This window comes from Phoenix dactylifera, chromosome 15 (genome assembly GCF_009389715.1).
Source record: "Phoenix dactylifera cultivar Barhee BC4 chromosome 15, palm_55x_up_171113_PBpolish2nd_filt_p, whole genome shotgun sequence".
Classification (NCBI taxonomy): Eukaryota; Viridiplantae; Streptophyta; class Magnoliopsida; order Arecales; family Arecaceae; genus Phoenix; species Phoenix dactylifera.
Genome location: NC_052406.1, coordinates 9,115,951 through 9,139,398, shown reverse-complemented (window position 1 = coordinate 9,139,398; position 23,448 = coordinate 9,115,951). Strand labels below are relative to the sequence as shown.

The window sequence follows — 23,448 nt, the reverse complement described above, 5'->3', positions numbered from 1 at the left end:
TATGTTCAAATTATGATCACTATCCAAATATGGAGTTGGATGAGATCTATAGGCTATGGCTTATTTCAAGAAGAGAAACAAGAGAAGTGGATCTCCCCAAAGTCAAAAAAAAAGGTATTTATCAAATTATACCATAACATGCAGTACATGCTACGGAAGATAGCATCATGGAGGGGTACACCTTTCTCTTGCTAGGTCTCGGTGGATCACATTCATTTGTTCTGTTATCTTTATATGACTGCGGAAATATAACATGTATGATCCATGCAATAGGATATTGCAGTTGATAGATTATGTAATTAGTAGAGGAAAAAAATAGGATGGATTTGTAAAAGAAGCAGCAGAAGACTTGGAATCTGTGTACTGAAAAATGTAGAACTTTTCTAGTTTTTTCCTATCTCTACCTCTATTATGAAAAGCATGGGCCTTCTCTTATTGGGAAGAAAATAACCCAGTTATATCTCTATATTTAAGAGTGATGTTAGTGAGGCCAAATCCGAGAAAGATTTAGGAGACACCTGGTGTGGTTTATACTCTTTCGTTGTCATAACATTAAACATGTGAGTCCAACTAATATCTTGATGAACAAGTTTTGAAGGACAGTATTGCATCATTAACTTTTTATTAGCATCACATCATTAGGCCCACAGAAGGCAAAATATTTGGGTTTTGTTCGCATTATGCATGCCTAAAGCCACACATCCTAATGCAGCAATTCATCCTATAACACATTATATTTTCAGATCAAGCTATAGAAGGAGTAAGGAGTCTAGTTAATGACAGATCTTGAATCTTATTGAATAAAAATAAATTAATTTAGAGAGGGATGATAGAACAAGCATATCAGCATTTTTTTTTGAGATTATTTTTTTGCATGAATATTCTTCTAAAAATTTAAATTTATATAAATACTCTCTTAAAATTTATGTTTATTTCTATACCCTCATAAAACACTGTTGTGCACAAATGCCTCTAATATAACAGTTTTTCTAAAATCATTAATAAAAATCATATTTATTTTAATTAAAAATAAAGTAAAATCTTAAAATTATTTTTTTGTCTATCATATTATAAATATTTTTTTTGCACACCTATCTATTAAAAATATTTTAGTTATTTTAATTTTAAATTATTAAATTTTTTAACGGTGTTAGCTGGTATGCAAAAACATAGATTTTTTAAAAAATAAAATAATAAAATAAATATTTTATAATGATATATATGTAAATATATATTTATATAAATTTTGATATTTAGGGGTTTTTTTTTTCTCGTGGAGAGAAAGGGCGAGGCGGAACCAGAAACCGTTAACCGACAAGTGGGCCCCGCGATGCGTTTAGTGGGACCGTCGTTGACGAGGTTGACTGTTGGACCCACTTAAGTACACGTCACTTTCACGGGCCGGAGACGACGCATATCGCGTCACCAACGTGATCCCGCCGGATAACAACAAGGGAACGAAGCTTCGACGGCGCTACTCCTACCCCACCATCGGTTTTCCCTTCTTTTCCTTTTTTTTTCTCAGCAACTCGAGTTCACCTTCGGGTCTCCACTACTTGCCGGCGTTGGGCTCTCCGCAGCTACTCCCCCAATTTCTCCCCGGAACCCTAATAAAATCCCCCAAACTCCTCGCTCTCGACTCCTCCGTCGAATCCATTCCCTCAAGTACTCTTCTCTCTCCGTCCCTCTTCCCCCTCTCCTTCCATCAATCTAGGGTCGAGGTTTGGTTCCGATCCATCTGGACCATCTCCTTCGGTGGGCGAAGCATGGATTCTGGGAGGCGGATTGATGTCAATCTCCCTCCGGCGGAGAATTCAACCCAAGAAACTTCAGGCATCGATGTCGGCCTCCCTCCGGGGGTGCATTCGTCTCCAGAAATGGAAAGAATCGATGTCGATCTTGCGGAAGGGGTGAATCTGCCCCAAGAGGTGGGAGGAATCGATGTCGATCTTGCGGCAGCGGTGAATCTGCCCCAAGAGGTGGGAGGAATCGATGTTTATCTCCTTCCAGACATGAATTTTTTCGATGGAAACCCCCTTCCGGTGATGAATTTTTCGGAAGAAATGGGAGGGTTTGATGACTATTTTCCTCGAGCGGTGAATTTTCCCCAGGAGATGGAAAGGTTCGATATAAATCTTCCTGTGATGGTGAATTCATCTCCGGAGGCGGCAGGAGGAGGAGCGTTCGGCGATCCTCTTGGTCTCTCGTTGTCATTCAATCCCTGCCCTGGAGCTGGAACTGAAGATGCCCCGAGAAGAATTGAAGTAATTGATGTGGAATCCAGTGGAGATGAGCATGCTGCGGTTCCGATGGATGTCGACGTCGAAATCTTTAATGGAGCTGTCGATCTAATGACGCTCATAGAGAGTCCAAGGACGGTATGTGGTATGGAGGAGAACGGTGAGGAGGAATGGATTGTGAAAGACGATTGGCCGTCTTTCAGCATTGATCAATTTGCTGAGAGCAACGTCGATAAAAGCAAGAAAACATTGCATCCATTGCAGAATAGAACTGAAGAATACTGGCCCTCAAAGGCTTGGATGGATTGGTGTCAGCATCGAAGAGACCGAGACAGGAGTATAGCGGTTGATCTAGCTCCCAAATTTGCCGTATATAGAGATGTATCTGGGGATAAAGAAGATGAGCCTGGAGCTTTATCATCGGATGTTGAGCAGGAAGGGCAAGACTTGCCAGGGCCATTCTCTGATGCCATGAAAATTGTCGAGCAACGAGTGTTATCCAGAAAGACTGAGCCTCGAGAAGCAGACATTCTGTGGAAACCTTCAAATGATGGAAAGCGCAAGCTGTTGGCTCCATCCCTGAAAGATCTTAGCTTGAAGGTTCTTTCCAAATACAGTGAGGAGATCCCATCTCTTGAAGGAATTTATGATCCAGTGAAGCACTCGATTGTCTCGGTGCTGTGCAGATATGGGACAATGAATGCTCATGTTCTTGGTCTCTACTTGGATGAATCTTCCACAGAAATACACTTAAGCAATTGTTGTTGGGCAACAGAGGAGCAGCTTGAGAAGGCCCTCGCTGCATGTAAAATCGATCAGCTGACGGTATCTTATCCTATCCTACTAAGTGGATTGCAACTCATAATTTGTGATTTCCTGAATCTTTCTGTCAAACGTTTAGTATATGTTGAGTTGGTTTTGAATTATTTTCCATTACTTAGTTTTTTTTCTTTTTTTCTTTGGGTTTTCAGTAGAAAAGCATCTTAGCTAGATACATACTTCACCATAGATATCTCTCATGCAAGCAATACGATGCATCTAGTTGTTGCAACAATCCTAAAGCCTTTGCGATAAATAACCACCCAGAATGCAGTTTAGTTAGATAAAAAGAAAGAAAACTTTCTGCATATTTGGTTCCACATGGTATTTTGTCTTGTAGATTGTTATCTTTAAATGATTCCTATCTTTAAATTTCTTATATTAGAACTGAAAACATCTGTTTAAGATAAAATTTATATTTTCTTGTGGTGGTTCAGGTGGTGCAACTTGACATCTGTGGGCGATGTATGACTGATTATGTATTGGAAGCCATGTTAGCAAAGGCACCAAATAGTTTGCCATCATTAACTAGGATATCTCTGAAGGGTGCATGTCGTCTTTCAGATGATGGATTAACTGCGCTTGTTTCTTCGGCACCTTTGTTAAGTTCCATAAATTTGGGCCAATGTACCCTTATCACTACAGATGGAGTCATCAACCTAGCTGATAAGTTGAAATCAGTATTGAGAGAACTGTACATTGATGATTGTCATAATATAGATGTTATGCTGATTCTTCCTGCATTGAAGAAGTTAGAGAATCTAGAAGTTTTGTCAGTAGCAGGTATACCAAATGTTTGTGATGCTTTTGTCCGCAAACTCCTGCCTGTTTGTGGTCGGAACATGAAGAAGCTCGCCTTTGCTGATTGTCGGTACGCTCCTTATCTCATAACTTGTCCTAAATAATAGAGGGACCTTAGCTTAATCACTCTCTTTTGCATATTATTTTGGCTGCATTAGCATGTTTGTTAAAATGTTTTCGATATGTATAAATATATACTTAGATATCTGTATATGTGTGTTTGTATATTATATTTCACAGAAAGTCTCTCAATTATTGAGAAAGGTTCTAAGGATGTAAATCCAGCTCATGCTGATTTTTTTATTTTTCCTTTTTTTTCTTTGCGTGCAGAGAATTGACTAATGCTGCCATGAGAGCTATTGGGGCATATTGTCATCAGTTGTGTGCTCTCGATCTCCGGAAGCTGCACCGTTTGAATGATACTACAATGAAATACCTAGCTGATGGTTGTAGATCAATTACAAAACTCAAGCTTTGTGGCAACACATTCAGGTTTTCTTTATCAACTTTATACATTCATTAATTATGATTTTCCTTTTTTAATGCAATAATTAATATGATTTTCAGATGATATTATCTTGATGTAAGGCCAGTTATGTAGAACATGGTGCTCCCTATATGGTATGCCAGAAGTTGTTGTCACTCAAAAAAGATACTGACTTTAATTTGTGCATCCTATATATGTATGTATGCACGTAAGCAAGCATGTCTATTGGCCATCTGTATTTTATCACTAGCACACTGTTTTACCTTTAGAACCTCCAATCGAAGAAATTTATTTTTTCCCTCATATTCCTTGGTAAACTAGCTTGGTAAATTGCCTGCAAAACATAAAGGTAAGGTAGATTGCCAATGGGTCTTAGACTTAGGTCAGCTGATTGGCACCCACTCCTGGTGGAAGAGGTTCAGGTTCAAACCTGGAAGGTGACATTCCTGCCATGTCTCTTAAAAAAAAGGAGAAAAAAAAAGTAAGGAATATTAAGTGGTCTGAAAGGAGATTGATTTTTCAGTGGCTATTTCTATTTCATTTGTAATAGGTTGCTTTTCACTATCATTAGTAATGATAGGTCAATAAGGCGGGAAAAGCAAAATTGAGACAATATATGAATTCATAAAATTCCATGGCGCTACTCAATGTACATCCTCCCTACTAGACTAGACATTGAACAACATCATTGAGCTTAAAAGCCCCGAAACTCAATCCAAAATGCGAACCAAAAATCTATTGACAGTTGACAGAAACAGAATTACCTTATGTCTTTTGTGCTTCCTCCTCAGATCTAATTATTTATTGTCTTAAAAAGTTTGCTAGCTTACCTTTGTGCTTAGAGCAACACTAGTCCATCACAGTAGAAAAGAGCAGGGGTTGTTAGATAGCATGCAGCAAATTTCTTGGTCTGCATGCATTTAGTATCCCAAACAAGTAGCATTTATCATGAATGTGATGACAAGAAGTTTATCCTCATGCAAAATTTTTATCTTATGGTCTGCCATTATTGCAAAGATTGGAAAATGTTAAGACCATTATTACAATTAGGAGGTTTAGATGTTCCTGGGACCTTTTGGCTTCTAAATCAGTTCTTTTTACCTATTGTAGCATCCCCTTTTTACAGAATATGTGTTGTATCTTGGATAGGAAGGATTGATCCAAAGATCATTTACAGTGGAACATCACCATCAATTGATGCATTATATTGTCATGATTGTGTTGATCAATTTGAAGTATAGACTTTTTTGCTTTTGTTGATGTAATTTATGATGCAGTTAAGTACTTTCCAACAAAATGTACTCTTGAGTATTTACAGTAGTATATTATTCAGCATATATATTAACATATGCATTATCTTTTTAATTGTATTTGTGTTGTTTTTTGGGTATTGAAATTTTTAATCGCTTTGGGGCACCACAAGACTTGCCATGTCCAATTAACGCCAGTTGTGATTGGCATTATTCATTTTCATTTATGGTTTCACTGCATATGTGAGAATTTATCATTGCATTCTTAAAGAATCTTGCTTGTGACAGAATAATTTTTGCCTCGTTGTTTCAGCATCTCGCCACCTAGTGTTTTCTGTTCTATATCAATCCCCTATGTACTCCTTTCTTAACTGGTTCAGTTAATGATTGATAAGTTGAAAGGCAATTGTATGACTTCCTTTTTCTGCGATATTCTCATTATTGCTTGTGTTTTTGATCTCTCAATTGTATGTGTATCTTTGGTAGAATTACAAAGGTTGAGGTCTAGCTAATGATTATCAATTGATATGTTGTTTATCATAGCAAAATAGAATTATGTAACCGCTTTAAAAGACTAATTCTCAGGCTCAACATGTTATACATCTTTTTATAAATCTATGTGATCTTGCAAGTACTTTAATATGCCCTGAATACCTTAGATAAATACCCTTTCAGCTGTTTATCTTGACCTATCAATGCCTGAAGTTGGGCTTGAGCTTCTAAAACTTGTTGACAATGTCCTTTAACTATATATGAGATATTCATGTTGATGCTAATGATGCTTATCATGTGTTTCTTCCTTTTTTTTCTATTTTATTATTTCCTGTTTTTATTACCGTAATGCTTGCCCTTCTTTACAATCTACCTTGCTTCTATTTTTCTCAGTTACCATACAACATACTGACATGAGTCCTGAGGCCAGGGCATAACATTAAAGATGGTTTGGGAATTTGATTTCATTTTTCCCCCCCTTCTTCCTGCCAAAGAAATGGGAGCCACTTTATCATAACCAGCCAGTTAATCTTAAATGGTTCTGAGATACTATTTGAATATATCATATATAGGATCCTTTACACATTATTTTGCCTTTTTCTTTTTCTTAAGCTAGCTAATTTCTAATTTTGCCACATAAAATTGTCTTTCATGTGACATTTATTTGCAGACTGCTTCATATTATTGTATATCTGGTCCACTTGATGCTAACTTTGTTTGCATCCTTAGTTTTCCCAGTCTAACTATAAAATGTATTTAGTCATTCACTTCTACACCTTGCATTGTGTGGGGTATTAGTGGGTCTGCAACACATTGATGATGTTTGAGTTTTGTCAGGAGTGCTCATTGTGGCAAGTAATTGTCACTTACTCTAGAACTAATCCTCTCTCAAATGTCAGTGACGAAGCAATTGCTGCATTCTTGGAAGCATCTGGAGAGTCATTGACTGAACTTTCACTCAATGGTATTAAAAAGGTATGGCACAAACTTCCATTTTAGTGTCATTACATGGTTCTCTGTAGAAATTATTCTTTGCGATGCCAAAAAGAATAAAATGTCTTTCAATATATGTTTGCTTCAGAAATATTTAGGAATTCATTTTAAAAAGGCCTATTGACCCCTCACACACTACACATAAGTATTAACAGTTTTATACTAAACTTTGGTCACATCTCCGAAGCAATGCAAGCGTCTATTGTTAAGCACCCGATGTGGCTATTAAGGCTTTCAGGTTAAATTTGTCATGATGTTGCAGTATGATGGATGAGTTCAAACACTCATAGTGGTTAAATCAGAAATCATCAGGCTGTCATGCAAAAATTTCTTTTACACTATTGCTATACATCCTTCTTAAAATTTTTCTGGACACCACAGCCTCCACACTCCACCATTTCCTTCATTAGTCAAGTTTATATATTTTGCCCCTTGTGAGGCCAATTTTGATGTCCATATTCATAAATGGTATTGCCATTGTGACCTCAGGTTTCGCAACAAACAGCCATATCTATTTCTCGCCGCTGTTATTTGAAGTTGCAGAGTCTGGATCTATCCTTTTGCCGGAACATTACGGATGAAGCCCTTGGTTTGATTGTTGACAGCTGCGTCAATCTAAGGATCCTCAAACTATTTGGATGCAGACAGGTATATATGTCCATTTAACAGCTTTTTTCCAGTTGGCAATATCATGTAGTGTGGACATTTGCCTCCTAGTGAAATCATTGAATGAATGCCTTTTATTTTCCCCCTGCTTAGGAAATACCTCCCATCAGTATCCGTTCAGAACGCATCCAAGTGCATTTGCATGTTGGCATCCGCTTGCCATAACTAGGTACTGGAGTCATTTCGTAACAGAAAACCGAGTGTATACAAAAATGTTTCAGGAGCCATATTAGGGAATAGGGATTCTGTTAGCATCTGGTTATGTTCATACTTGAGTTCCTCATCCATGGGTATTATTTGGTAGATTCCCAGATACCATTTCAGATAAATGGATATATATATATATATAAAATCCTTGTAGATCAAAGAATTTTGTTGATCCCTGATTATAGCAATAAACACTATCACTTTATATTTCAATAATTGTCCATTCAGAGGACAAAAGTTTGTGGTTTCTAGGCATGATTTCAGGACACTTGGTTCTGTTAAGGGTTAAGTCTCTCTCTCTCTCTCTCAGAGAGATTGACACACACAGAGAGAGAGAGAGAGAGATGTTTATGCTATTACGGTTTTGCCTTTATGAATTTATTTATGAATTTTTAAGTTTGATTTGCAATGAAAATATCTGATAATAAGTTTCCCTGCAGATTACAGAGATGTTCCTGGATGGCCATTCCAATTCCCAGGTTATGATCATTGGACTGAGGGGGCCGATATTGGAGGAAATAGAGATGCCCAATTTCATATAAGTTTTCAAGTCCTTTTGTTCGATTCCTCATTCTGTTCTGAACATAGCATTTGCATTGTCTATACTTCTTGTCCCCAAATTAGTCCAATAACATTCATATATTGAACCCTCATGAAGGTGATTGTTATTTGTAAGAAAGAACAAGGTATACTCAATAAATAAAAAAAAAAGATCAAGTGATGATCTACAGTATTCCTTGTTTGTGTCTGTGGTCGATGTTTATATTTCAGGTTGCAGACCAGGGTGCACCTGGGTTTGGCTAGATCTATGCTGCCAGATCATTAATGGATTTAAGTTGGTTCCAGTCTAAAATGGATTTTGATTCTAGAATCATATGAACTAATAGTTTCAATTAGTAATTCGTTTATTAGTTTGTTGAGTTTTGGTTGTGGTGGACCTACTGCCAGAGCCTGCTGGTTTGTTAGATAGCATATGCTGACCCTGCTTTGCTGAATCTGGGTGCCCAACAAAACATATCAGACATCGTGAATCTTGTGAAACGAATAAATTATGAAGGCCGGACAAGAAATCTTATATTCGCCCTGCACGCAATTGCCAAAAAAAAAGAGGTGCAAGGTCAGGCCTGGCATTCTTGTTGATTGTGCTTTTCATTTCTCTACAAATTAGTGAAGTAGCATATATAGATCGACATTGTTTAGTCTAGTTCATCTTTTTTTTCTTAGATTTTCGAAAACACAAATAGAAAATAAAAATGATTTTCCTTGTATTTTTGAAGATAATAACAAAAACAAAACAAAAAGATCAATGCATAGGTGTCCCTGATGAAACCCGGTACTCTTTTATCTTTTTCCCCCAGTTTTCTCCCTTTGGAGCCAATCAGCATCAACTTTAAACAAGACTTGTAGTCCATGGCTAGCCAAAACATCATGCAGATTAATGAATCAGAGAATCGCTTAACCTTTATCACTTGCTAATCACCACATAATACTTGCACCAAGACAATCACCAGTACAATGAAACAGACTAGGAGAGAAAAAAAAAGCAGCAAGAGCTATAACCTAGAGCACTTTACTAGAACGGAACGCATGGAGAGAGCTGTTAATTGCCAGTCGCATTACGTGCATGCCACTGCTATTGCCCGTTGTCGTTCTCACCGTGGTTGTTGGTCATCGACCTCCCTTCTCTTGTCCCAATCACGCGGTCCCGCGGAGAGGGCAGATCTCTGCAGCCGCTGCTCGATGCATGCCTGGTGTGGTACGAGAGGCTGCGCCGCGGCAGCACGCGAACCTCTTCGATCTCCTTCCGCCAGCTCCTCCAAGCATGCATGCATATTGGCCAGCTACCAGATTCACAAGACCTAGCTTTAATATCAGGGGAAGAGTCATATATATAGATGATCGACTTGGTTAGACTCGAGGACCGAAGAGCAGCGGTTGCGTTGGATGATGATGGATGAATTTGACGAGGAGGAACATGAACGGAACTATGAAACGGATGAAGAGGAAAGAGAACAAGAAGTTGATCCGGTGGCCGGAGGCTGGGGAGATGGAATGCGACAAAGGTGGCAACGCCCTTCCCCATGGGAGTAGTGGTAGAGAGAGCAAGACATCTTGGTGATGGTGTGATGAGGGAGAGAGCTTCTGTAATAGAAGAGCGCGAGGAGAGATCGAGCAACCGCTAACAGGTGGCTCTCCAAAAGATCTTGGTGATGATGATGTGATGGGCTGCTTTTCCCATGTTTATTTATGCATTTGGACACCAGGAAGCCTGAAAGGCATTTTATTCATCCGAGAAAAGTTGCATTTATCTGATCAGCAAATGCGAAGAGTATAATTGAAATCAGATAAAATGCACAATCTCTTTTACCTAATGTCGATGCAATAATTATTTAAGCAAATGAGGTATCTATTTATGAACATTCACGAACAAAATTCGACAAATAAACACATTAGCATATGGCCGCCACTTCAAAACTATTCGATTAATCTACCATGCATGATGCAATTTGCCAAGAAATTGTGCAACCCTTCGTCAAGTTATCTTGCAGTTCAATGAATCATCACAAGTTTTGGCTAACGTGGCACATGCATGCCCTAGTGGTTGCGGCGAACTGAGCTGTTATTTGATGTTTCTTTGTTTCTTCGTATGAAGGCCCGTCTAGCCCAGTCCATTCGACCAGCCCAAGCTGGGCGCGAGGAGGGGGAGAGTCTTTCTCCTCTCTCTCCGGCGATTTCGGCTAGGATGAGGAATTACAGGGTCGTGGGGATCCTAGGGGCTCCTCTATAAAAACGAGCCCCCAACCACCGTCGAGTGCCACGGCCCTCTCATCCACTTTTCTTTCTTCAAAGTTAAAGCATTTTGTCACTGTCACGCCAGACATCACCGGAGTCGAGATAAAGCATGAATTTTGTTTTGTTGGGTTGCTCAGCGTCTCAAGGTCTGACTGCAATATATAAATATGCATCCTTCAGAGGAAACTATAATGCCGTAGGGTCGACCATTCCCATATCATGTAGGAATGACATGAATTGGTCAGAAGTAAGACAACACAGGATCACTTTGTCCAATCATCAAATGAATAATTAGATGCTAGCTTGGATTTTAGACTTGTTCCCACAAACTGCATTACAAAGTTATCGGCCTTTTGCGAAGACTCTCTCTCTAAGAATGAGGTAAAAATTTCAATTCAGCTCTCAAATACGTAAATCGAGTGCCGAGTTTTTATCCATCTTGATAAATTGAACCTAATTTCTTGAGCCAATGCAGTTTCCTCCCACACATGCTTCTCTAACATGGATGCATTATACATGCAAGAAGATTATCTGAAATACAGATTTGTTAAACCAGGTGTTTGGACACTTCCTATTATGAAATGAGAATCAAGCTAATGATCTGTTACTCTTTAAAGAGACAATCAAGCTGCTGATTATTTGGCAGTTCGTGAGAGAAATGAGAATCCAAACGGCCGCTGAAAAGTTTGCTTGGGTTTGTATTCAAGCTGGATTTGTACAACTACCACTAAGGAGACCCCATGAGATCGTATTCAAGCTGAATTTAAACAAACATACTACGTCAAGATCCATTGGCTGATGAAAGAATTTGTGGGTCAGGGCCAAGGATTGGAGGCCAAGAAATTTTTAATCAATACTCAAATTATCAAGAAGCATACCTAATATTGCCTGACCTTGCAGTTTGATATTTACATCTGATAAGAAGAAGGCACAATAGGGAAACTTCATTAATAACAGTGTATAGTGGTTCTACTTAAGCTGAGAGTTGTATTTGCCACTACTATTGGTTAAATTTCATTGATCCCACCAACCCACTTTCTCACCCATAGATAACATGTGGAACATAGACTGAAAGAGTTAACAACATCAACTCAGATCCCAAGTCTCAAAATACACTTGTAATGCCACAACTAGGAGGTTAAATTACATCTCGACATGGAACAATTTCAGTAAGGAAAACTGACCAGCCTTATATTCTCACAATTTGGCTTTGATCGAAGGACATCCATGCAAGTAACCTGAGATCAGCTCTTGAGAGAGGCCTTGCATTTCAAGACAAATCCAAGCACCAACAGAATAGCTATGATCCCACATGAAGAGCCTCCCACTCTATGTATCCAGTAGGGGTCGAACCTCGTGAACCTCCGGTCCAAGAAACATGTGAAGTTGATGACCACAATCAACACTATGAGCACAAAAGGCAGCCACATGGCCAAACTCCCATAGCCGTCGTCATATTCAGGCTCGACGGGGGGCTTTCGATCGATGTACAATGGTGAAAGTACAGCAAGTAGCCCTAAGGCAATGGCAGCTAGCTTCTCAGTGTAGGTAGTCCTCCTCATGCCGCTCTCTTGAGGGCAAGGAGACCCTTTCTTCCCCTTGAGCTTTTATGCCATCAGACAAAGCAAGCTTTTGACATCTAAGGCTAACCTTCTGATATTTTCATCACTTGGTGCCCTTAACTATTACTGGTGGTTTGTATGACACCTTATCATGCCCTAGGTTATTTAAGTAATTCTATTATGAAAGAGAATCTTCTCAGGTCTTGATTATATAGGCGAGCAAGAGAATAAGATATATGATGAAGACGTAGTTATTCTGCATGAGCCAAACAATTGGTGTTCGATGGAATCGGATGCTTAAACTGCTGGAAAGTAAACAAGGTCGAAGAATTCCCTAGCAACTAGCAGTGTAATGGCAGTCTGATCAGAGATGTTTTTTCCATGCATGCAACCTATGCCTATTTGCAATATTTGACAAACTAAAGCATGCGATCAATTGAATGATTAGTAAATAATATCCAGTTTGGAGCAATACACAGCCACTTTTGAATTCACTTAGAGACATCTTTGCTTGCCAACTGGGATCAGCAGGTTCCTCCCTTAATGGTCAAAACTCAAAACATCACGGACAATGTGTTTTGTCTAGCCCATAATCATAGTAGAATATGGAAGGAAAATAATGCAAAACATTTGTATTTTCTGTTGAATTACATTAACCCTCACCTAGCAATATGGAACACTGCAAGGCATAGAGACGAGGCCTACTCGCCGAGCAAGCATGAAAGGGCTTGAGCTTGGCACAAGCATCTCTTTGCTTTCTGTTGTTGTTTCTTTAAAGTACACACTTTATCAACGCTTTAAGAGCATCTCTTACCGCTGGAAGGAGAGTGTAAACTGTAAGATTGGCATCAATTCCTTTCATACATCGTCAAAGGTGCCACCTGAGAAACTTTATATCGTGGTGGTTAGGCTGCTTTAATTTCACAAAGACAGGAGCACTCCTTCCCTAAGAAAAAAGCATTTGTCAAATGCTCTTACAGTATCAAAAGATAGAAACCTTTGCTGCACATTCCAAGCAATTTCTGAGAAACTTGATAAAGCTGAAGCTGACTTTGATAAATCCAGGAAAATTCATCGCCAATCATCTTTTCTTGTCTAGGTTCAACACTATGTAGTTAAAATAGATCTAAAGAAATTCCGTTTTTTGCTTATTGCGATGCATAAGAAAATTACTGCTTTTCTCGATAAAAAAAAGGATGGCTGACACTTCTGAAATTTATGATGGACGAAGTGCACATCTATAAATGGGTCGAGTTTTCTCAGAATGTTTGTCTCTTTTTAGGATTGTGGTGGTTACTGATGCTAATGAATGCAACAATGGGCATGGATATGGTGATATGTGATATAGAGAAGTAGTGAATTGAGCCAGACAAGTTTCACTAAAGTTTTTACAATTGAAAATATATGGCTCAACCATGGGAATACTCCGAACACAATCAAATGCTATGATAATTCTATGCATGAGATTCACCTTTCTAATAAAGGAGCAAGGCTCTCGAGATTGACATGAGCAAAGTTGCCAGAACCAAAGAGACCATTTTATAAATTCTCCGAGGCCCTCAACTTGCTCAACTCTCCAATTACCTCTATCTCCATGATCAGGCACAAAGAAGAATCTTCATATAAGAACAATGATTAGGCACCCTAGGGTAACCGAAGAAGATTTCCATAAAATTATCCTTAATGACATCCATATAAGAGCACCTGGACCTCGAAGCTTTCTCTCTCTCTCCTTTCATCTAGTAGATCCTCTTTGATACTGTCCCAGTCAACCTCTCTTTCAATTAGAATTCAGCATCTTTAGGATGCCCTGGAATGTTAAGAACATCAAAAACAAAGGCCTCTGTCTATTATAAGCCGGTCACGACGTGTAATATTTCATGACAGATTTTTTTCCTCCAGCATTTGTCAATAGTTTTGTTAATTCTTTCACCATCTTGTGAGGAAAATACTGTTCATATATCCCTCAAGCATCTGCGAGGCCCTCTCTGTTTTCCCGAGATCTCTTCCCTTGCATCTGCATATTCTTTGTTCTTTTATTCTCATCATCCTTGATAATTTGAACAATATCTTCTTCTAAATAAAAATCAATATCTATCCCAAAGATCATCTTTCTTCTTTATGCTTCTGAATTCTGTATGACTAGTGCTTCCATACCCTAGCTCACTCCACTCCCAACTCAGTTTAGGTTTCTAAGCTCATAAGCGCATGCTAACTTAACTAGAAAATGGTATTGCTATTCAAATTCTATTCAAATATGTTATCTTCATTTTTCCTCTAATTTTGAGATTCGAATTCTATTCAGGTGAGAAATTGCTATTCAAGATAATATTGCTTTGTTAGTCATGAGTTATTCAAAGGACTTCCTTGATTCTAATATGTGTAAGTCTGCCAGCACAACCCAGGAGATCCAACATTCATGTACAATGGTCAACAGTAGGTGTAATTGCATATTCTTTCTCCTTGATTTCAAAATGCTTCATCTCTTCATCTACAAGGCCTGAACAGCTGCAAGCTATGAGCACTGAAGTGAAAGTGGAAGTGTTCAGTCTCACCCCTCCAGCTTGCATCTCAGAGAAAAGCTCGAGTGCCATCTCTGCATGCCTATGAGCAGCACAAGCCCTGATCATGGCACTCCAAGAGAACACATCCCTCCACAGCGGCTTCTCGAAAATTTCTCCAGCTGAATCTACATTCCCATGCCTCGCATACATGTCTAATAATGCATTGCCAACTCTCACATCAGTTTCTAGTCCTCTGCTTTTTACAAGTTTATGTACCCACTAGTCCACTACCCAGTGCCGAGAGCTCCCAAACTTGAACAAGCTGATACAACACTAACCAGTGGTCATACCATCGAACATCACCATATTAATGAAGCAGAACAAAGTGAATGGCAACACAGCAAACTGTCACTGATGACATTCACAATATAGCCTCCAAGCCACGAAAATGTGAGAAGATATAAATAGCCAAAAAGGAAGTAAAGAATGCTATCTTATATATTATGCTTAACTAACAAAGCATCTATAAGTACTTACAGAGTAACTCTTAATTACCATCAATTAACATTGAGATACAGAAAAACTCCATCAACCTCAACAATTCTGCAGGCCACTTAAATCAATGAGGTTCATGCAACAAAAAGTCAAGCTCATGCACGTCAAGGCCTAATTGACATCTTCCGAGTTGCTGGATCTTTTGTGGCATATCCTTCTCATCCATTTTTCCTGTGTTGTTGTGAGATTGGCGGTCATGGGGTGTGATAAAGTATTTTGCTGAGTTGTGGTGGTGACTGGAAGTTCAGCAGGAAGTGCCGCAGCAGTGCTTGTAAAAGCATTCAGAACTATGAAGGCCAGTATGGGTGACAGATCCAATGTTCCACCAAGAGGGGGAATAATCCCACGGAATATGTTCAGGTAAGGATCACATAAAGTGCTGAAGACAAATTAGAAGCCAAACAGAAGGTTAGTGAAACAGCTTGATGCTCTGAAACTCAAGAAGGAAACAAATTTAAAAATCTAAAGAAATCTTATGGTGACTAAATCACCAATTTCAGTGCAAAAGACCTGATGTTAAAAATACAAACTTTAAGGCTATATGAAAACTAAGTACCATCTTTGAAGAAGTGTTTTAGCTTGTTAAATTTATGCTTCTGTTGTATGCTTAAGAAATAACAGATTAAGACATAAAGAATATAATAATGATTAACCATATTTAGAATGCACGCTAATGGTCTGGCCAGGTGGTAGTCCAGTGAGGAACTTGGTTCCAATTAAAGAATTGAAAACTCTTCCCAAACTGAACTATGGGAGCTTCATCAAAATTAGATTAAATACTCATACATAATTTGCTCAAGTTTGAAAATTCAGTTGTTTATGGATAGTAAAAATACAAAACAACAGCCATATCATAAGATTAGCACCAATCTTCAACAGCAGGCATCTTGAAGCACAGTGAAGTCTGCCTCATATTCTTTAATACTACTTTACAAAGTGGTTAAGTTCTATACAGAATCCAGATCGCATATAAAGCAATGAAACCTAATTATTTTAATATGAAAATAAGACAGACTAGCACTCCAAAGAATGCTTGGTAGCAGTCTGATGGGCTTTAAACTTAAAGCCAAATCAAGCCATTAACTCATGAGAAACAAACCTTATTTCAGAATTTCCAAATTGAATTTGTTAGTTATACAATGAAATGCAGCAAAGACAGAAGACGGGGTAATTTTGAGTACATAGTATTCTGCTGTTATTTTTTTCTTTCTTTTTTTGCCATATAGTGCAATCTATTTTTGAGAAATTTATCAAATTTCAACAAAGAAAGAAGACATAAGAATTAGATGGAGGCAATATTGGAGAAGAAATTCTAATATCTAGCCACACGAGACTTCCTTGCATGTAACTGATGCCTGTCCTATATATCATTCTAAGAGACTAACTAGTTAGAGTGAGAGCTTGAAGGGTTAAAACAAGTATTTGTGTCTCCGTTTTTCTGATTGAAGATCTCATTGAGCAGGGGAAGTTTTATTACGACTCACATAAAGTGAACATTAACTCAACTTCTTTCAAAAAGATCATGTACTCAACCGACTGAATAACAATAGCAAAATATTCAGAGAAAATCCTGGGTCCCCTGAGAAGGAAATCCAAAATCTAGAATCCTCAGGATAACTAAGTAGGCGAGTGGATTCGAGTAGTGGGAATGGTTAAAAAAATACATAGTGCTCTCAAAGGATGACAGAGACAGAAATGAGTGGTGAAATTGGACAAATAAAATTATAAAATCTAAACCACATAGATGGGAAGAGACTGGTTGTTTATGCTTGCCACATGCCCAAGCTGATTCATTGAAGTACAAACTAAATCCTTGGAAAGTGACCAACAAATTCCGATTAGTTTGCCAATCTAATACCAAGTTATAAAGTACAGTATCTTCAGTCTGCACACATTCTAATCCACCTAACAATATAAAGTAATATTATTATTTACTACATCTCATCATCCACCTTTATCCAATAACCAAGAATGCACGCCTAACCCACTGATTATAAGAAATTTATTATGCTGAGACTACCCATGTGACATATACTTCAAATGACTACCAGGGTACTAAAAATCGAAACTTTGCGGAAACTAAATGGTCAAGTATACCTGAGAGGGCTGACGATGGCCGGAGGGGAGTTGGGAAACCAGGTCAGCACCAGCCTGACCACCAGTAACGTATTGTATATGTTCAAGAAGTTGGTGATGCCGTTGGCCACCACCAGCCCCGCCACCGAGTCCCCTGGTAAGATCGCCGCAAAGCCATGGGCCTTCAATAAGTTATGATTCCTATGGTTTCCACAATGGACCTGAACATACAATTCAACAATGCACCCACTTACGCCTTAAAAAATCACCAAAATACCCAAGCAAATTTCGTGGCTTCACTTGGATTGCCGGGGGATTTAAAGGCGTAGAAATCATCTCACCTGGCCGAAGCTTCGGAGGTCGGAATGGAGGGAGAGGAGGGGTTTGAGAAGTGGGTTGCCGGAGACGGCGGCGCCGAGCGAACGGAGGAAGCGCTCGGCGGCGGAGAGCAGCGAGATAGGGTAGGGAGCGCGGTCGGGAGCCGTGTGGTCGGGGCCGGACGGCTTTGATGGGGGGAGAGGGGGGGAGAAAGGGAAGTGGCGGAAGGCGGAGGAGAGGAGGCAATTGGAGGGAGCGGTGAAGCCGCTGGCTCGAGGAGTCTCCGAAGGTGGAGGCGGAGGAGCCATGAATTCCTGGTTGCACGGAGAACTTGGTGGGGAGATATTAGAAAGAGAGAAAGAAAGGATAACGTTGGGAGGAGGACGTTGCCGTTTGATTCGATGGGTTCCGTTTTTTGACGGTTAGTGATGGATCCAGACTTGGGCTGCACTCGATGATCGAGGATCGGCGGTCGAGACGAAGCTCACGTGCGGAGATCAGCATAAACGTTGTATGCGGAAGCTATAATATATGCGTGAAATTGAAGTGCCAGGATGCATTATTTGCTAAGGTTATAATATTTGAACCTTTTAGTTATAAGATTTGATACAGAGTCCAGGTATATAATTTTACGCATCGTTTGATTGAATAACATCTTTCTACCAACATGATTGTTAGAAGATATTAATTGAGAATTTTTCTAAGATGCCCGGTTTTTGGGATTATATCTAGAGACCTCAAACAACATCCACTAATATATTTTGGATTTATAATATGTTATTAATACACAAATATTGGTATTGAGGAGGGGCAATTCAAAGCAAGCCATCTGAGAATGCCATCTTCGTTAATGTTTATGAACTTGTTCTTGTTTGGCTCCAACATATGATAGTGCCCAATTGATGTTACCTATACTTGTTGCCTAGTTTCCTCTATCTTTTCACGCTCGTTAAGCAGGCAAATCACGTATTTTACATATTTGAATGTTTCTTTCTGTAATCTTTTCATAAATATTGAATTTTTTCTTTTCTGACAAGTTATAACATGTACCAAACTAAGGACCACTTTAAAACGACCTCAAAAAAAAAAAAAAAAAAAAAAAAATCCTGAGACCATCAAACTCATTTGCAAATATAGAAATGGATGAATGTTTTCAAAAGGATTCAATTTTATTGACATAAGATTGGAGCCCTATAAAACCTTCTTTTTTTAAACAGGTGAAGCATGTAAGGCTTAAAAATTAAACCGGACTCTATCCAAGTTTCCAACTGCAATAGTTGAATATTAGCAACAAGTATCAGCATTAAATTAACTACTGAATATCAAAATAGATCAGGAACATCTGCAATAGTTATGATTTCTGTGTAGGTGAAAAATATTTTCATTCAAATTAACTTTGGGACTATACTGGTATGACTATAATTATTTTACCTTAATCACAAATTATGATGTAGAATGGAGCAAGCCTTGCATCTTTGATGCTTATGAATTGCAAAGTATTTCTAGAAAACTGCATTTTCTTGTTCGAGAGTTGCAATATAGAAAAAAATCTCACAATCTCTCAATAACAAATTCAAACCAAAAGCATACTATGCAACTAACTAAACAATGTTCTTGAGATCACTACAAACTAACAGGGTGCACAAAAATATATGATAAATCGATCCATATATGCTTCAATAAAAAGGCGATCGATGAGGTATTCCTTTTCTACTCCTCCGCCGTAGGCTTTTACTGCAAGACTCTGCCTCCAAGGCTACATCTCTCTTGATTGTTTGTTGATTGTGAAGCTTGTTCGAAGTATTGTGAATGCATGGACGTTTTGATCTGGGTAGTTCTATCTCTTCGGGTGTCATACTAGCACTAGCACATCGGATCCCATCCATCTCTTCTTTTTGGCTAGCAACAAGCTCCATCTCTTCTTCTTGGCTTGCAACAAGCTAGGTCATGACATGGATGTAGCATCAATACAATAGAGAATATGGAACAAGTAACAAAAAACAAAAAAAAAATACAACAAGCCTACCCAAAAAATAGTACAAAATAGAGAGAGATTGAAATAGATACAAGAAAAATCTATATATATAACAAAAATACAAAATGTGGACAGTTAATATTTTTTAAGTGATCCAATTGAGCTGGGCATCGAAATAAATCATAAGTGATTCTTACCTTGCATTCTATTGAGCAAAAGAGATCGTCCGTTTTCAACTCCCAATTGCATGTCTTGCAACACCCCTTTAGGCTTAAGCCAGTATGTTTCTTGGTTTGCCGACTATTAAGATGAAAAATTTTCTTTTTATTTATATTAAATTCTTTAATACCTGATGCATCTAAAAGTTTATTAATGTCACCAACTTCAATTGCAGAATGTCCTCATGCCCTCCTTACCTATATCACAAGTGTTAATTCTATGTAAGAGGTAAGAATACTATCGTTACAATAAAATAAAATAAATATAATGACCAATATTTTGGAAAAAAATAATTTACTTACTTGTAGGATCAGGTGATCGCTATGTTTGATATCTTCCTTACAACATTGATAACAAAAGGGAGTGCCCATGCAATTTATACAGTAATAATTGAGCAAATAGCATTTAGAAACTCCATGCATTGGGCAGGGATCATGGAACTTTGTCTTCACAAAAGGGGCCAACCAAGAAAGATGTGCGGCGGTGTTCGAAGGAATCATGCTCGCAGGCCCCGTCATCCTCACTCTTTCTCCCTTTCTGTCTTCCTCCCTCTTCAACAAGCTCAGCAAATTTATAGCTGTGGTTCGGATGCATGTATTATGGAATTATCCCAGCAGGAGTCGGACTTAGGACTCCAAGTCCTATTCCGACTCGAATTCGTATTCTTCGGACGAGAAGTGCTTTAGGAGCTGCGTGGATCGCGATCGGACGGTCGACGTCGTGAAAGATCCCCACGAGCAGCTGCAAGGCATCGACGAGAGTGGCAAGAGAGGACGGTGAGCCCCACCGGCGGAGAGGCGGCGCCAGCCCGCGAGCAAGAGGGGAGTACGAGGAGGAGCAGGTCCTTCCCCACGTCATGTTCCTCTCCGATCTACCCATCTTCAGGTATACCTGGCTTTGGTTTTCGCTTTCTGTAGTTTGCCAACCTACTCGTTCTAACCAACAGACAGGAGCCGTTATAGAAGGAAAACCTGTTGTAACGGTTGTTGCTTCTTTGGCTTATAAAGAATCTGAAATCCTTTATCTAGCTGCTGCAGTAGAGAAAAAACATCACATCATATTGCAGAGGCTATTATAACCAAAGCAGAGCTGCAGAGTTACTGAATTTGGAACTCTCTAGCACAACAACACAGTTGATAGAACCTGATTTTCGTACCTTAGAAATTTTGGTGGTTCTTTGGTTGCTGTTGATACACATTAGGTCCATGATCTTTTTAAAGTAAAGCAAAACACTCTGAATTGATGGATCTAGAGAATCAGGTAGCATGACTGTCATCTATAATGACATCCATGATGCAGAATCTACAGGGAATAGGTATATCTAAATAACAAGCTCATATACACATACGCCAGTTCTGAATGGTTTGATAGTGCGAATTGTATTCATGTCAGCCAATTCAACAAGTTTTTCCCCTTCCTTCTTTTAGTTTAGTAGCTTTTCCTTTGTTGGGGGCCACTTAATTTTTCTGATTCTTGATAAATTTACAAGTTATAGAAGATCCTTGGCTTCAAGATCTTTGCAAAATGCATAATTTAATTGTTAGAGCTGTATCTGTCATTCTTTTTGGGTACGTAACAGGCTTGAACAAGTTCCGTAAGTAGCCTAGCTTGGAGAATATCTAGTTTGAATAGGTATTGCCCGTTCCTTTGTTGCAGAATCTGACGGCCTTGAAGATGAAGAGTGATAGTCATCTTCTTTCATCAGTGCTTGGTGAGTTAACTGAAGCTCCTGCCAATTTCGTCATCTTCGCCTCATGTTTGGATACAAGAAACCACCTACTCTTGCATGAAATTTTACTTATTTTTCTTTGCATGCGGAAGTTTGGGAAGAATTCATTGCATCAATTAATTTTCCATGCTAAATCTTCCAATGAGCATTTTTATGAGAATCATACTAATGTAGATGTTCCAATAGAAAGTATTTGCAATTTCTTGATTTATGTGAGTGTCATTTCCTCTTTATCATGATTGGAAAAGAACTTCACTAAATTATTCTTAATTTGATTCGAAACTTCCTTCACGGACAGATAGTTGATGCTCTACACCTTATTCAAGCAACATGGCAAAGGTTAACTAGAATTTAGCATGGGCTATGGTATATAAACTTCACTAATATTAAAAGTTCCGGTATCGGACCCTGGACCGAAACCTTACATTTAGGTCAGTACTGTACATATGTTGTTGGAATCATTACAACTTCTGTATCATGTGTTGGTAAAGGGGTAGATTGAGCCCATGTATCATACTGGTATTATACCTAGTTGGCATTGTACATTCCATATCGACTGGTACATGTTAATACAAAAAATCTTGTTTTGATCATCCCCTAAAGTTAGAATTTAATTGGTTAAAGTAGAAAAGGAAAGAAACTAATTTGAACAACAGTGACACTATGTTGACAATTGTTCCATAGGAGGCTTGAAGGCGTTCAGCTTCATCTTCATTGTCAGCATTTCACTATTTCTAAAGCTTCTTGTGTCATTTATAGAGGGAACCACATATGTCCACAAAATTTGGACAATGGATAGATCAGATACAGAGTCCATGACTCCATGTATATAATTCTACATGGTTGTTAAAGGATATTGGTTGAGAATTTTTCTAGCGTGCCTGGTTCTTGGGGTTATATCTGGAGACCCCAAACTACATCCACTAATGCATTTCGGATTTAGAAGATGTTATTAATATACAAATGTTGGAACAGAGAAGGGGAAATTCAAAGCATGCCAAACTAAAAGTATATTTGCCTTGTGCTTTTGGAATCTCATGTTTGTAAAATGTAATCTATGTTTTATGTTTGTCTTGCCTTAGTTCCTTTCCCCTCTATCTTGATCTTCTTTCGTTCCTTTTGTATGAAGGTTCTTTTTTTTCATTCTTCTCTTGCTCATTTTTATTCAATTGAATCCTAACTTACCTATTAAACAAAGAATCTTGTGAAACAATATACTTAGGAGTGCTTTTTGGAAGTTGCATAGTCTGAAGGAGACAAGTTTCTTTAGCTAGATCTTGCTAGCACTGGAACATATAAGTGCATTTGTTTGGATGAATAATGCATGCAAGTCCTTCAGCAGTTGATGGAGGTAGAAGAAGTTGAATATGGATTTTTAGAAACATTTGAGTTTCTATTCTTGTTTCTTTTTGACTCATCTGATTTTTTTATTTATTTATTTATTTATTTATTTATTTTTTTTTTTTGGGGGGGGGGGGGGGGGGGGGGGGGGGAGGTTGGGTAGGTTATGAGAGTTTATGGTCATCTATTTATCAAGCATATCTTTTTGACAAATTTCTAAACTAGGGTCCTCAAATACAGCAGATTGTTGGGGTGGGCATTGGAAACTTGGGTGTAAGGAGTCATTAGCAGGTTGTTTGAGAGCTGAAAGATGTTAAAGCATGTAGGGTAAACCTCTATCAAGAATTATTTTAGTTTTTCATTTCTTAGGTTTGTCCTTACCTAGGTTTCGATCAAACTTAGCTAGGTGAATAAGGATTCT

The 23,448-nt window shown here is 38.5% G+C and overlaps 3 protein-coding genes across 5 annotated transcripts; 1 reads left to right on the top strand and 2 right to left on the bottom strand.

Moving 5' to 3' along the window:
- Positions 1-1,316: 1,316 nt before the first annotated feature.
- On the top strand, positions 1,317-8,688 carry LOC103705857. 3 transcript variants are annotated; one of them, XM_039134356.1, is made up of 6 exons: positions 1,327-3,065; positions 3,497-3,930; positions 4,191-4,352; positions 6,989-7,064; positions 7,572-7,730; positions 8,396-8,688. In XM_039134356.1, exons 1-6 carry the CDS (start codon positions 1,767-1,769, stop codon positions 8,495-8,497), a joined length of 2,232 nt encoding a protein of 743 aa, XP_038990284.1. In that variant the 5' UTR covers positions 1,327-1,766; the 3' UTR covers positions 8,498-8,688. The 3 variants fall into 3 exon arrangements, 1 of the variants encoding a protein (XP_038990284.1); XR_003385406.2 differs by lacking the exon at positions 8,396-8,688 and having other exon boundaries at positions 1,317-3,065; positions 6,927-7,064; positions 7,572-7,692; XR_005515190.1 differs by lacking the exon at positions 8,396-8,688 and having other exon boundaries at positions 1,317-3,065; positions 4,428-7,064; positions 7,572-7,692.
- Positions 8,689-11,672: 2,984 nt separating this feature from the next.
- LOC103716287 lies at positions 11,673-12,465 on the bottom strand. Its single transcript, XM_008804227.4, has one exon. It carries the CDS (start codon positions 12,308-12,310, stop codon positions 11,993-11,995), a length of 318 nt encoding a protein of 105 aa, XP_008802449.1. The 5' UTR covers positions 12,311-12,465; the 3' UTR covers positions 11,673-11,992.
- Positions 12,466-15,279: 2,814 nt separating this feature from the next.
- LOC103716288 (ylmG homolog protein 2, chloroplastic) lies at positions 15,280-18,115 on the bottom strand. Its single transcript, XM_008804228.4, has 3 exons — positions 17,787-18,115; positions 17,467-17,666; positions 15,280-15,748 (listed from the first exon to the last, which is right to left on the bottom strand). Exons 1-3 carry the CDS (start codon positions 18,069-18,071, stop codon positions 15,481-15,483), a joined length of 753 nt encoding a protein of 250 aa, XP_008802450.2. The 5' UTR covers positions 18,072-18,115; the 3' UTR covers positions 15,280-15,480.
- Positions 18,116-23,448: the final 5,333 nt, after the last annotated feature.

Coding starts and splice junctions, on each gene's coding strand:
- LOC103705857 (XM_039134356.1), top strand. CDS start 1,767: ATGGATTCTGGGAGGCGGATTGATGTCAATCTCCCTCCGGCGGAGAAT. Junction 4,353..6,988: donor CTTTGTGGCAACACATTCAG/GTTTTCTTTATC, acceptor CTCAAATGTCAG/TGACGAAGCAATTGCTGCAT. Junction 7,731..8,395: donor AACTATTTGGATGCAGACAG/GTATATATGTCC, acceptor GTTTCCCTGCAG/ATTACAGAGATGTTCCTGGA.
- LOC103716288 (XM_008804228.4), bottom strand. CDS start 18,071: ATGGCTCCTCCGCCTCCACCTTCGGAGACTCCTCGAGCCAGCGGCTTC. Junction 17,667..17,786: donor ACCTCCGAAGCTTCGGCCAG/GTGAGATGATTT, acceptor TTGTATGTTCAG/GTCCATTGTGGAAACCATAG. Junction 15,749..17,466: donor GCCATCGTCAGCCCTCTCAG/GTATACTTGACC, acceptor ATTTGTCTTCAG/CACTTTATGTGATCCTTACC.
- LOC103716287 (XM_008804227.4), bottom strand. CDS start 12,310: ATGAGGAGGACTACCTACACTGAGAAGCTAGCTGCCATTGCCTTAGGG.